The sequence below is a fragment of the Sycon ciliatum genome, chromosome 2, assembly GCF_964019385.1.
Source record: "Sycon ciliatum chromosome 2, ocSycCili1.1, whole genome shotgun sequence".
Lineage (NCBI taxonomy): Eukaryota > Metazoa > Porifera > Calcarea > Leucosolenida > Sycettidae > Sycon > Sycon ciliatum.
In genome coordinates, this window is record NC_088644.1 from 1,733,058 (window position 1) to 1,747,002 (window position 13,945).

The window sequence follows — 13,945 nt, forward strand, 5'->3', positions numbered from 1 at the left end:
GAGGTAGGAGCATGACAACATGATTGTAGTTATAAACTACTAAATCTCCAGACACCTAGCTTTTTCCACCATCTTGTAATTATAACTACAAATGGAACATGCATACATGATGTACTGGAATATGCAAGGCATAGTACCACTAACATTCTCTCTCGTGCTTTATCAGTCTAGCCAAGAAAGACTTCAAAAGAAACGTCTCTAGTTCAGTGCTGCCAAATAATTTTCGCCCAAAATCGGACACCCTTCACCGCCAAGGCTGGCCAGTGGCCACATGGTGCGAATTTTTCTCCTCGGCACACCATGAAAAATCGCTCCGTTGCCATGGTAACCCCAGATTTGTCATGAATTTTGTAATGATGAGTGTGGTCGCACACTGACTCTGTACAGATTGTCAGTGTACATGCCATTCAGCCTGATCCAGGCATGTTACTTTGCACTTCCACAGCCAAGCGCTAGCCTTTTTAGAAGCAAATGTACAGTGATGTGTGCCTTCAGTTGCGCTGAAAAGTGAAAGTACAGGACTTCTGCATAGGAAAGTAATGATCTCGGACATTTTGGCTGCTTTTCGGACCTTTCCCTTTTCGGACCGGTTTTCGGAAGAGCCTTCAAAAATCGGATACTGTCCGAAAAATCGGACAGTTTGGCAGCACTGCTACTAGTTACTTTCTTACGATTTTGCCGACGAATACGTCATTATCGAGTATTGTTTTCTGTGCTTTGTTTGCACGTGTGTACTTCAAGTATTCCCACACAAATTACCATTCGAATAAGAGGAAGACACCTTCTCATTATTTTGAAAACAGATAAGATATGAGTGTTGAAGACTCAGTGCCTAAGACACGACTTCCTTCAGCAGTTGTAGAATCTGTTAGGCCAGCATTAGTATTGACACATTTCTGCGGGATGAGCAGATCAGCCGAAAAAGTGAACTAAAAAGAAACGGGTACTATGGTTACTAATTGGAGGGGAAATACCCGATCCTGACAGTGAGTGGGTAGAAACAAGACTGAAGTGCGGATTAGGATGTTGAGCTGCAATTCTACTGACGCTACATACATGTGGCCAGCATCATGGGTAATGTTAGTGGAGACAACATGCGGAAAATGAAATTGACGAGACATTTGAAAAAGGAACTTCTACAAATGTGACAGTCGTCTGATTGACTAGTTCCACAGCCTAATGAGCAACATCCCAGCTCCATCTATAATGAAATAACCTTAAAAACATTCAGCGTTGATACGATCATTCAATATCACAAAAGCTATGCACAGCGAGTATTAAACTTGCAGCTGTACACTTTATACCTCTTTTTGAATTAGATATAATAAAAAAATCGTCAACTCCGTAAAACTAAGGAGTTAGCTGGATCTTGATAATAATAACAAAATTGTTTGGGTGACAGTGATGATGTGCATTAAAGACCTTATAGACAGTTTTTAACACATCCATTCACGAAGCTGGCTGCAGTGCCATGTTGAAAAGGCTGTTGTTCAGCTCATGAGAACAGTGTTTTCAAGCCGTGTAAGGTGTGTTTGCTAAAAATTGCCTTTTTGGGAGGTGTCTTTGTGCTGACAGAGAGTGAGCGTCATGCGAGGGTAGTACAGAGTGCAGCAAATGTCCTGCATGAAACAGTGTTGGCTGAGCAGTTGTCGAATGCTGTGGAAAATGCTGGTGCAGCTGCATATGCGATGGGAGTGCGCTGCTGTTGCTGATGCTGAGGCAAGGGTTCCTGTGCACGTTCCTGTTGTGATGTAGACTGCTGCTGTGCCTGATGGTTGTGCTTCTGAGACACAGGTGATGACTGGTGCTGCGGTGTGTGAGCCACCAGCGATAGCTGTTGCTGCTCTGTGTGTGTGGGCGTCGGCAGCTGATGGTGGTGAGTTGGATAGATTTGCGACTGCTGACATTGGTCATGTGATTCCTGGTGCTGCTGATGCTGCTGCTGCTGATGCTGATACTGATGCTGATGATGATCCTGCTTCTGGAGGTGCTGTTCTAGATGTTGATGATGAAGTTGTTGCTGCAACTGCTGACGTGCTGCCGGGTATTGGAAGTGAGTATGTTGCTGCTGAACAAGCTGTTTGTTTTGAGTCAGTTCTGGCACAGCTGCTGCTTCTGGCTGTGGTGGCGGCGGCGGCTGTGGGAATGTCTGTATGGAACATGTAGACAAGGGATCATTTCTTGTTGCTCCACTGCCTAGGCTTGCCACTACTAGGTCACCCTTTCCGGCATTGTCATGGCATACTCCACTGAACACGGCATAGCTACCAGACGGCTGTCCAGGTGGTGTTGGCAGTACACTGTTGACCAGATCACTACTAGCAGTTGCCTGGGCAGAGGGCAAATGATAAGGTAACTGAGGCAAAGATGAGGTGGATGCTGAATTCACAGTCCGCATGCTTGAGGACGTTCCCAGCGGTAAGTGTTGCGGCTGTGCAGGCTGACACTGGTCCGTGCAAGTCACAAGTGCAAAATGGTGTTGTTGATGTTGGTGCTGCTGCTGCTGTTCTTCCTGTTGTTGTTGATGGTGGTGGTGCTGGTCTGCAAGTACCTCATCAGATGAAATCGAAGTGCCATGATCACTTTCTCCGTCCGCAGCAATAGAACCATCCGCAGACGTCAAGCCACTGTTCTCTGCGCTGGTGTTCGTGGTACTGTAGGAAAGAGCATTACCGCCATTGGCTGCATTTCGAGCATTATGCATCTTGGAGTGCTTTTTAAGCGAGCTCCGTTGTGTATATCTCTTCGTACATCCTGCTGCCCTGCATCGGTAGGGTTTATCATTCGTGTGCACGACCATGTGCTGCTTTCGATCCGAGGAATTTCCGAATCTTTTCTTACAGTCCGGGAAGGTGCAGGGAAACGGCTTTTCCTTTGTGTGGACTCTGTAGTGTATCTTCAGGTTGTCAGGTCTTGCGAATGCTTTGCGTGTGCAGTCTTGATGATTGCAGACAAAGGGTTTTTCACCTGTATGAACTCGTATATGGTTAACAAGCTTATATTTGAATTTGAATCCTTTGGTGCGTGTACACTGGTCCCAGTGGCAGATGTAGACATTGCTACCCTCCTGTGTGGGATGTTCGGTAGTGCCCTGTTGCTGGAGATGAACGTTTGTTATGTGCTGCGCTAGTTCGGTGACACTATAGAAAGCCAACCCACACAATTGTAGACCGTTGTTTACACGCCATTCGCACAGATTTCTGGGATGTCCGCCAAACAGTGGAGGGGCAGAGGGGTTGTCCGATTGATACTCGACGCCTTGTGATAGATTGTTCAGTGGGGTCTGTGGAAAGCCGGCGTGCATTTCCACAGGATTGTTAGAGCTGGCCATACTGCCGTGCATTGCTGGGACACTATATGGCAGGTATGCTGCTAATGTCTGATTACCACTGGTAGCAGTGGCATGGACGTGGTGATTCATTTGCTGGCTGTCAGGACTCGCAATTTGGGCTGGTGATGACATAAGACCAATGGTTGGTTGAGGATGTGGTGGGAGACTCATTGCTGACTCCACTATTGATGATCGTTGAAGTCCCTCAATACTACTGCTAGTCTCTCTGAAGCCACCCGTGTTGACCGGTTGTCCAATATGGCTGTGCTGCTGATCAACAGGCTGCGGTTGGTTCGCAATAGGCTGAGTTAAGCTATTGTTGGGATGAGGCTGTACTGGAGTGACATATGTCCCTGCAGCTTGCAGCCCTGTCTGTACCTGTTGATGTGTCCCATCGAATGCTGTGTTTCAGAACAAAGCAGAAATTGACAATATGTAAATAAGATAATGATAGCAATTGTTTGATACTTGAAAACACTGACTGAAGTGGTCCTGCCCCGTAAATGTGTGTTAAGTTTACAATAGTAAGTTGTCCCTCAGCACAGACTTATCAAATTAATGGTACCTGCACTCGCACACAGACACACACACACACATATCATGCACACACACGGGCAAACCACACACACACACACACACACACACACACACACACACACACACGCACGCGCACACACGTGAACATATACACACATACATGCAAGCACACACCAACATGCATGCACGCACGCACACACGTGTCATACAGATACCGTTGAAGCAGAATGTACAATGTACATGTACACACTGCTCTCTGAAGTAGCCAAGGACCTCTTTCTAAATGGCTGTCAAGGTCCGATATAGTAACTGGCCATGCGAAGTTGCTGAGGTCTGACACCCTAGTATGTACATGTACATTCCGCTAGCTGCTACATCAGATTAAAGTGTAGGTCGGATAGTGGACATTTTACCATGCCTATCGTTGTTCAGCCCAGTTTCCCCATCAAAGATTCGCTAAGCCTAAGAATCCTACCATGAGTGACAAACTAACTGTACTTCTCATCATATACACCTATATTCCACCCTATAGTCAAACTTACTGCCCGACTGTATACATAAAGCTGAATTACAAATTCAAAGTCATACTGCGAGGAAAACTAGATCTTCATTTTCGATCGGTTATACACAGCCAAGAACATACCAAAAATTCACTGACAAATTCTTTTTTTAATTTTATAGAAAGGAAAAAGTACCAAGGAACTTAGTTACACTATATTGTCCACTAACACCACCAGTTACTAAACAATGCGCTCCTGCGATAACTTTGCACGACAATGACCGATGGTACTGACGTTCTACAACTACCTGGTTATCAGCTCTAGCACGCCTCGGATGCGCATTCCAACAGCCTTCCAAATTGGAAGGTTCTAAGTTATATGAAAACATAGATTGGGAAGGGGAACTGCTCACTAAATCCTTATACAAGGCTGCATTGCGCGAAATCGCGCATCTATGAGCGACATCCACATAAACTGCTGGGACCATGGTTGTGTACTCGAATCTCATTCTGAGCACCCTTTTTTCTTCCTTTTTTCAGCCGTTTTTTTGCAAAAAGTCCTCGAGCTCGATTTTTTTGATCGATCGTTCTTCAAGGAAAGACGAGTGGACAATCGATCAACAGGGCCGAGGACGAATGCGTCTGGTTGGAGTTCTTGCGTGGTACAGGATGACCAGACACACATATAGATACATTGCGACGATCTAATCTGCACAGTGTTTCCTAATACCGCACGCACGACGGTAAGTACAATTCATGTGATTTCAAATTGTTTGTGATCTACAACGTCGCGACCAGGACGGAAATACAGCAACAGCACGACAACCGTTATACCAGGCAGTAACCAACAGTCACCTCCATCACATTCTCCAGATCAGAAGGCAAGTGAGGCAGTGAACATGAAGAAATAAAGTATGAAAGAATGAAAAGTGAATACAGTCAAATCTGCCGTTAGCGACCTCTGCTGTAGGCGACCATCTACCGTTAGCGACCGATTTTCCGTGCACCGACGGTTTCACATACAAACTGATCTGTCCAGAGCGACCATCTGCTGTGCGCGACCAGCGACCGCGATTTCATGCACGGTGGCTGCATTCGAATCTGCTGTAAGCGACCGCGACCCAGGTTCAGTAAGGTGCGAAACTGTACTTGCCAGTGCGCTGTCAACTGCAAAGTGTGAAAATGCGCTGTCTTGCAAGTGCGATCGACTGGCGCCTGGCCTGTACTGAGGCTGTGCTGTAGCTCTCAAGTCCAGGCAGTGTCGATCTACTGCCGTGTCGCATACGCGTACTATACGGGTATGGTCGTCGTTGAATATCCAATAAAATGATATAAAAAATCACATTATTCTCGTCGATTTGAGTACATGGAAGCATATACCTGGTATGCCGGATTTACCATACATCTGCCGTAAGAGACCATCTGCCGTAAGCGACCGCTTTTTCTTGCACCAAGGGGCGGTCGCTTACGACAGATTTGACTGTAATTCAAAAATCTCAGAAACGTTGAACGTAAAAAACACTGAGAACAAGGAAAGTGACTTACTTCGATGGCAAAAGACAAAGCGAATGTTTCTCGTATGGACCTGGCTCTTGCGGAATCAGCCACACTGTGGAACCATGTGTTTGATTCCACAAGGGATGGCTACCTGCTCCTCACCAACCAGCCTCCACGACGGTGGTAAAGTCGCCAAAAATACGAAAGTTGAACATTTTGTGCATGCATGCAATAGAAAATTTGTGCTGAGTATGTCGAGTGGCCATTCGAACAGGACAAAGCCGTTGCGCAAGCTGTGACCCTGAAATTTCGTCCATTGGTAGCGAGGGTAACCCTGAGCTGGAAAGTGTAAGGGATGGCATGCTACACTCCCCCGCATACGCTTGACAGCACAATTTGAGGCGTGGAGTAGTAATATACCAGTATCTTACTACCCCCTGATACCTGATGCATGGACGTCGTCATCTTCATCCCGCAGATCGAAAATGTACAGGTGTCGCGTGATTTCGCGCAATGGTTGGGCTTTCCTGCTGATTTAGTTTCATGCAATATTGACCAACCTTGAAATGGATTACGTTGTACAGGCATCAGTAGTGCAACTAGCATTCGCTAACTGCACACACGCCTCCACCACTCAAGCAGCACCACATAAAACATATAAAATTTCATATGATCGGTTAAAACGGTGAAACTCAGAGTTACAGAAGGAACGCTTTTCGTCCCTCTCAAGTGTGTGTAAAATTTCATATAAATATTTCCGTTTCTCTGACCCTCGGCTGGAGGTCGAGTTCTCGGCATCCGCAGGAACGCCCACCACCCTCTAGGATCAAGGCACAGATGCAGCTCCTAAAGCGGTGGGAGGTGTCTAGATCACACCCACCACAAAGTACAGTCAAACCTCGTTAGGACGAACTTCAAGGGGCTGAACAAATTTGTTTGTCTTATCGGGAGTTCTTCTTATCCAGATGTGACAAAAAAATCGATATGCATATCCATACTTTACAAACACAGTTCACGGTTCGTGTGAGACTCGGTCGGAGCCAGTGGAGGCTGAGTTTTCCGCATCCGCAAGAACACCACTACCCTCTACCAAGAGTACATAAACCAGAGTGTGCAACTATGCATATCAGATCTGAAACAGCGCAGTTCGTGCACTACGTCACCCTGATGAGGTCAGCCAAGCCACGACTTGCGTACAGCTCAAATTTTCATGTTTCATAGCCCGGAAATCAGCCAAGTTGGCTTGATTTTAGACGTCCAGTTTCAGTATTTCGGTGTTTTGTGTGACTGTGTACGCTGCGTACATCCACCGACAAGTAAAGTCACCAGGCTAGCCATATCAAAAAACCGAAATCAGGACAAACTCAGTGACCTGCATCACCGCGACTGGTTACGCAACTTTTCACCTTACCTGTGGCTTACCATGCTGTCAGAAATGACGTAGTGCACGAATTACGCTCCCACAGGAACCATCCCGAGTTGCACACTCTGGTTTATGTACTCTTGCCTCTACGGATCAACGCTCTTTGCTTCACAAAACACTTCAGAACTCGATCAACGACGCGAACAGTGTACGCTGAAGCTTGGCCTAGAAAGCACGCATGTCAGTGCGTCTACTACGATTCACTACGTAGATCTATGTACATGTACGTACAATCAATGTATGGACCCGGCTATCGAAAAAAGAAAGAAAAAAAGACAGCCAGCGCACGCGCACACACCCAAAGTTCGTACTACGCGCTGATTTTATCCAAATCACACTTGAAAATAGTTCGTCTTCGCGAAAGTTCGCCATACAGGAGTTCGTCGTAAACGGATAATTTTGACTGGATATGATGCCTGGCCAACCATAGGATTGGCCCTAGTTCGTACTAATGGAAAGTTTGTCTTATCAGTGTTCGCCCTAACGAGGTTTGACTGTAGTCAAACCACATACCTGAGACCATAATATTACGACCGTTAATCTAACATATCATATGTTGAGCTACAACATGCTAATTTAACTTGTAGTTCCTTGGTCCATTTCCTTGGTATAAAATAATATAAATTGATCCTTGGCTCTCCATCCCAGTCCATTCTAACAGGCTAGATAAACATTTACACTGTCTTGGCCAGACGGGGATTAGATGTAGTGTCTGTTTTCGACAGCTTCTACTCACTGACTTAGACAATTCCATGCCGTGATTCACAGCCCATTTCACACACACACACACACACACACACACACACACACACACACACACACACACACACACACACACACACACAACCACACAACCACACACACACACAACCACACACAACCACATACACACACACACACACACGCAACCACATACACATACACACACACACACACACACACACACACACACACACACACACACACACACAACCACACACACACACACACACACACACACACAACCACACACAACCACATACACACACACACACACACCTCAGACCTCACCTCAGACATGCCCATCGCGGGAGCGATGATAGCGAACAGCTATGTTAGACATAGCAACTTGTGCTGGGATTACACCATTCAACAGCTTGCAAGGCTGATGAATTGACCGCCACTATTTTTAGCCTGGTATCCACCACACAGCTGTTTGAAGTGACTTTTTCTGGCCAGTGAATCCCTATTTTTCATTTTTCCATTTTTTTTTCTTTCTTTTTTCTTTTTATACACACACACACCACACCACATACTCCGGCATACACTGGCTGTTGGTAACCACCCAGGAGAATGAAAGAAAAGTCAGGAAGAGTCTGAGAAAGAGAAGAAAGACGTGTGTGACCATAATCGTCGGGAATCGAACCCGCAACCTATCGATTGGAAATCGCTGCACATACCACTGCACCATATGGGACACACACACACACACACACACACACACACACACACACACACACACAACCACATACACATACACACACACCATGCAGTCCCATGCAGGCTAGAGAGCCAGAACTAGACAATTTACAAACAAAATAATTATATCGGTGCAGTAGCCATGTCTAGCAGGATAATATTCTCAAGTTTTTATCCGATACTGGAAACACATAAAATCCCAAGACATTATTTACAGAGCATACAGGTTGCAAAACGTTCGACTTTCGTCACTTACCCTGCACAGTAGCCGGCTGTGGACCTTGTGAGTCCAACGGCGGAAAATACTCCATCGTGTAGCTGGGTAGTTGAGCTCCCGTCATCCCTTGGTGGCCTTCTGCTTCTGACGTGTTCCGTGAGGAAGACATTCCGAACTGAGAGTTGGTGACAACTAAGGCAGTGTCAACCAGCCGACCTATTCTCTGGAACTTGGCTGTACTTTTCGTCCACAATGGTAGCCAAAACAAATGGGTTGACTGGCTTGTCCAGAGAACAGCAACGAGTTCTGGTCCGGGGGATACGGATAGAGTCAACGCAACGACAAGATAGTCCCAATCCACGCTATTACAAGCCCCGGAGAGTGGCTGTTGGTGTTCTGCAACGTATTGAAGAATAGGTGACGCACCGTTGTGAAGCGTACTCGTTGCCTATGACTCGACGACTGGTGCCATGGTGTCGTTCCGCCTTCCGGTCCGAATCGGAAGGTTTTTTTATTGCTCCGCGGAAGCTGCGTATGCAGCTAGTGAGTCCTGGGTCAAACGAATGTTCGGGAATCAGCAGAATTATCGAAGTGGACATTGTAAGCAGCAATAACAAAACTTATGATAAGTACTACAACTATACAGATATAGGGTTCTAAGAGTTAGGATTGAAAGATTCAACACTGGGAAGTGGAGAAATAACACGAAGAAAGAAGTCTAGGTGAAGAGTCAAAACAGCATGAAAAGTAAAGGGTGACAAAAATGTTATAAAATTGCATCAAATCAAGAGATCAAAGAATTTATTTCACACCTTCTCCACCAATACATGTACTGAGGCTGCCAAACAGCTGTAAAGACAACACATTCTCCTTCACTCTTCAGATCTCAAAGTACTGCTGAAGTTCAGGATGCAGCGAAGATCTACGTCTAAGCATGTAAAGGCTTGTACTATTTGTAGCACGGCAAGATGCAACATACTGTATTTTTGTATTGACTTATTTGAATTCGGAATCTCAACAGTACAATGTACAATTACTTGGGAAGATCCGAATGACATAGATACAATGTATCTATGTCATTCGGATCTTCCCAAGTAATTGTACATTGTACTGTTGAGATTCCGAATTCAAATAAGTCAATACAAAAATACAGTATGTCATAAACATAAAAGTGGAGTAGGTGCTACAGCTGATCATTTTATCGCAGGTTGTGGGACTAAACGAATACCAGTATGCAAGTACACAAGAAATAAAAGCTGAATAAATACGACTGCATGACCACACATAGACCTACCACGTGACAAAACAGAGAATACATCATCAGCCACAACAACTACTTGCACTGCCCGAAAACATTAGAGAGGTTCCGCATAATTAACGTAATTACGTTAGTAAAAAACGTAGTCGATCTACGGAAAGTCTTACGTAAACTGCATGCGCATCTGTGTTCCGCCATACGGAGTTTTCAAATCACGTAGCTGCCCTTGGCAACTCCGAACGCGGCAGTGTACGACCAGATCGACCTGGGAAGAAAGTCATAAATTTGTACCCCAATCCACTTACGGACCAGCTACGTTATCAGAGCCCTATCTACGTACTCTCCGTAGACAACTTTCCGTAAGTGGAGTGCAAACTCGCGAATTCACGGGTTTTCCCCGCCCACTAACGTAAAGTTGCTCAACTTTACGTAGTGCGGAACCTCTCTAATGACACTGGATGCCGCGGCGATGGTCGTTTTCCTGGAGAAGACGCCTTCGTGGTTCACACCTCCGTCGCCTTTGCTCGCGAGTCTTCTTCATTACCATGGTTACGTCCCGTACCTTGGGTTTGTCAGTGAACTACATGTATGAAGAAAACATCTACTGACACTGAGAAAAGTACTTGTAACAGTCATCGCTTCCTTTTAACCTTTATAACTAATTCTTATGATGTTGCACTCATTACCACAAAACTGTTATACTTCCCAATCCATTGCTCCCAAAAATGGCAACTTTGTCCGGTACACCCTATCCTTGGTCATGTACATACAATTATCCCTTCACTGTGCATAGTTCGAAACTCGCCCCCCCCCCCCCCCACACACACAATCGTTGCCTCTTTCCTTTGTCATACCTCAACCATTCTATGCGGTGAACCCCTCGACTCGTGAGCCAGTCAAGTGAGAATTCAAGTCGGTAGGAAAACCGCGAGCTCCCATGTAGGGAGCAACACACACTTCCCCAACTATCGCCGAAGTCGAACAAACCTCTTCTCCACATTGTTGTCCCCAGCGCGGGCTTGCGAATTATATGGTTTGGAGGCAACAACGTTGTGAATGGCCAACGGTCCTCAGCGCTTGTTCAGCACCTCCATGAGCGACACTGACTCACACTGCTATCTGGTGTACACGAGGTGTGTGTTTGTCGCGCTGGAAACGGAGCGTCTCTGTAAGTAGTTTGTATCCCTGGTGATGTGTGTGACTGGAGAGCAATATACAATGTAAGTGGTGCTTTTCAGGCACAATCTTCCTCAGCCTACTCAATCTCAACTGATGAGGTGTGAATTCCCCGAAACACTGTGTAGTGCAGGCGCGTCGGAAGGACTTTGGAGGTGGGGCGGCCATGGGGTCCTCCCCCGGGAAAAAATTTCAAAAATTAAAGCCAATTGCAAGCATTTCCGGGCATCTGGTGCCATTTCAGTGTACGGTAACTACAATGAAAGACTTTTTGATTCTGCAAAAAAACCAAGAAGATGCTACGATCGGGGACAAACATTACCCTCCCCCGGGAAAAAAATTCAAAAATTGAAGCCAATTGCAAGCATTCCCAGGCATTTGGTGCCATTTCAGTGTACATGGACTTTTGATTCTGCAACAAACCACGATAGGGGACAAGGATTTGCCACGTTCGCGCTGAGATCATCGCGCTTTGTTGCAGTGTGCTAAAAAAATAAAAAAGGCCGAAAAAGTGGGGCGGCCATGGCCGCCGCGGCCGGTGCGGTTCCGACGCCCTGGTTGTTTGCGCCGGTATTCTCACTCACAACACAGAGTCTGAGGTTTATAGAATATTATCACTAGGAGAAGACTGTATCCATTGCAAACTGATTGCAATACTTCAAAAGGCTAGCTACTACCTGGTAGTAACAGAAACAGCCAAAGACAAAGCACACAACAACTGCACCAGCAAGCTCTTTCCTTGCACTGCCCCCAAATACATCAAAATCAAGCAGCAAAATGCAAATCCACACGCATGTTTGCCGGAACTGAACCTCCATAGCGCAGCTGATCATTGCGGCTGCACGAGACGACCTTCCCGCCACAGTAGGACAAAGAACTATGCATGGAACTAGCAATGAATGCATGCAGCAGTTATGAATAGGGACATCAACAAGACACAACACACAGTAGTCATGAGCAGGCTGAGGTAACTGAGGGCCAGGAAACAGTACAGACATGTGCACAACAGCACCTAGGTTTACTACTACCCAAGGTTATTCATGTCTTGGTCTAAACTGAGCAAGTTACTAGTGGAGATCTGTGGGGTGACTTGGTCGTACCAACATCCTCCCCCCGGTGACGTCTTCAAGCGTCACCCTCATTCAGAACGTCCAGCACACAGATCTTTGACACCGGCCTGCGGTATGTCCCGGACGCTGTCTTGACGTCGGCCACTCTGACATGTCCATCGGTGCCGGGATAGACGGCCGTAATGGTACCTTTCGGCCAGCTGCCTCTGGGTAGGTCTCTGTCGGCAATCACGACTATGTCATTGACCTTGACCTCTTTCTGCTGTCGCTGATGCCACTTCGTCCTTCTCGTCAACGGCGGCAGGTATTCACGCAGCCACCTCCTCCTTTTCCCAGCACGAAAGCGACCTGGGCACTCCCGTCGGCGAAGGTGACTCTGAGGTAGGCTGCAGCCGCAAAGGCCGACTCGCTGGCGTCTCCAAAGACGTGAAGTTGAACTTGGGCTCTCTTGGTCATATCTTCACTGTAGGGGCGTGGCACAGACAGCTCGCTCAGCTTGAGTAGCATTTGCCACCACTCTTTCCAGCATGTCACGAGGTCATCCGGTAGCGGCTGGTCCCAGCTGACTCCGGTGCGCCATATTCGCTGGAGAGGTACCTTTGCCGATACCGTGTGAAATGCCAGGTAGCCAAGCGGATCAAATACTGACATGCACATGCGTAGCACATGTCGCTTTGTCGGCTGCGTCACTTCTGCTTCTTGTGTCACCAGTCGTGCACTTAGCTTGAAGCTGAAGATGTCCTCCCGCGGCATCCATTTGAGGCCAAGGGTCTTCTCGGTCGGGGTGGCCGTTTCACCGCTGTCGATCGTGAGAGCGCTGTCGGACCTGAGCTCGGGTGGCACGCTTGCTAGGACCTCTGACGAGTTGCTTACCCAGCTACGAATGGTGAACCCGCCGGCTTTGTGGATCTTGACGACTTGAAGCGCTCTGGCGACAGCTGTCTCCACTGTTGGCGTTGAATCGAAGTAGTCGTCCATGTAGTGCTTGCGGTTGATTGCGTAGACAGCTTCTTCGTGGTTGTCCCTGAACTCCTCAGCATTCCTCCGCATCACGAACTGGGCCGAGGCAGGCGAGCATACCGCTCCGAACGTCATCGCCTTCATTTGGTACGCGTCCGGCTCTCTGTCACGTTTCATGCCTCGCCAAAGGAAGCGTTGGGATGGTTGATCTTCTTCCCGAATCTGTACCTGGTGGAACATCTGCTGTATATCGCCGCCGAAGGCAATACGGTGCTCCCTGAACTTGAATAGAACGCCGGTGAGAGAATTCAGCAGATCCGGACCCGGAACCAGGGCGTCGTTTAGGCTCACGCCGTTGCTTGAGGCTGCCGCGTCGAAGACTAGTCGCAGCTTCCCTGATTTGTTCGGGTTCGTGACACCAAAGTGCGGCTGGTACCACTTGCGCTCGTGGAATGCTGTCTCCTCTTCTGGTGTCAGCTTGAAGGCATAACCGGCAGCCAGGTACTGTTCGATCTTACT

At 47.1% G+C, this 13,945-nt stretch overlaps 1 protein-coding gene across 1 annotated transcript; it reads right to left on the bottom strand.

Annotated features, from left to right (window-relative positions):
• Positions 1 to 767: 767 nt before the first annotated feature.
• Positions 768 to 9,638, bottom strand: LOC135808209 (zinc finger protein squeeze-like). Its single transcript, XM_065321366.1, has 2 exons — positions 9,002 to 9,638; positions 768 to 3,732 (listed from the first exon to the last, which is right to left on the bottom strand). The coding sequence occupies exons 1-2, from the start codon at positions 9,129 to 9,131 to the stop codon at positions 1,586 to 1,588; spliced, it is 2,277 nt and encodes a 758-aa protein (XP_065177438.1). The 5' UTR covers positions 9,132 to 9,638; the 3' UTR covers positions 768 to 1,585.
• Between the last annotated feature and the right edge of the window lie 4,307 nt (positions 9,639 to 13,945).

What these genes read in the sequence shown, in the direction of transcription:
- LOC135808209 (XM_065321366.1), bottom strand. Translation starts at nt 9,131, where the DNA reads ATGTCTTCCTCACGGAACACGTCAGAAGCAGAAGGCCACCAAGGGATG. An exon ending in ACAGCCGGCTACTGTGCAGG is followed by an intron (nt 3,733 to 9,001) that starts GTAAGTGACGAA and finishes TCTGAAACACAG; the next exon opens with CATTCGATGGGACACATCAA.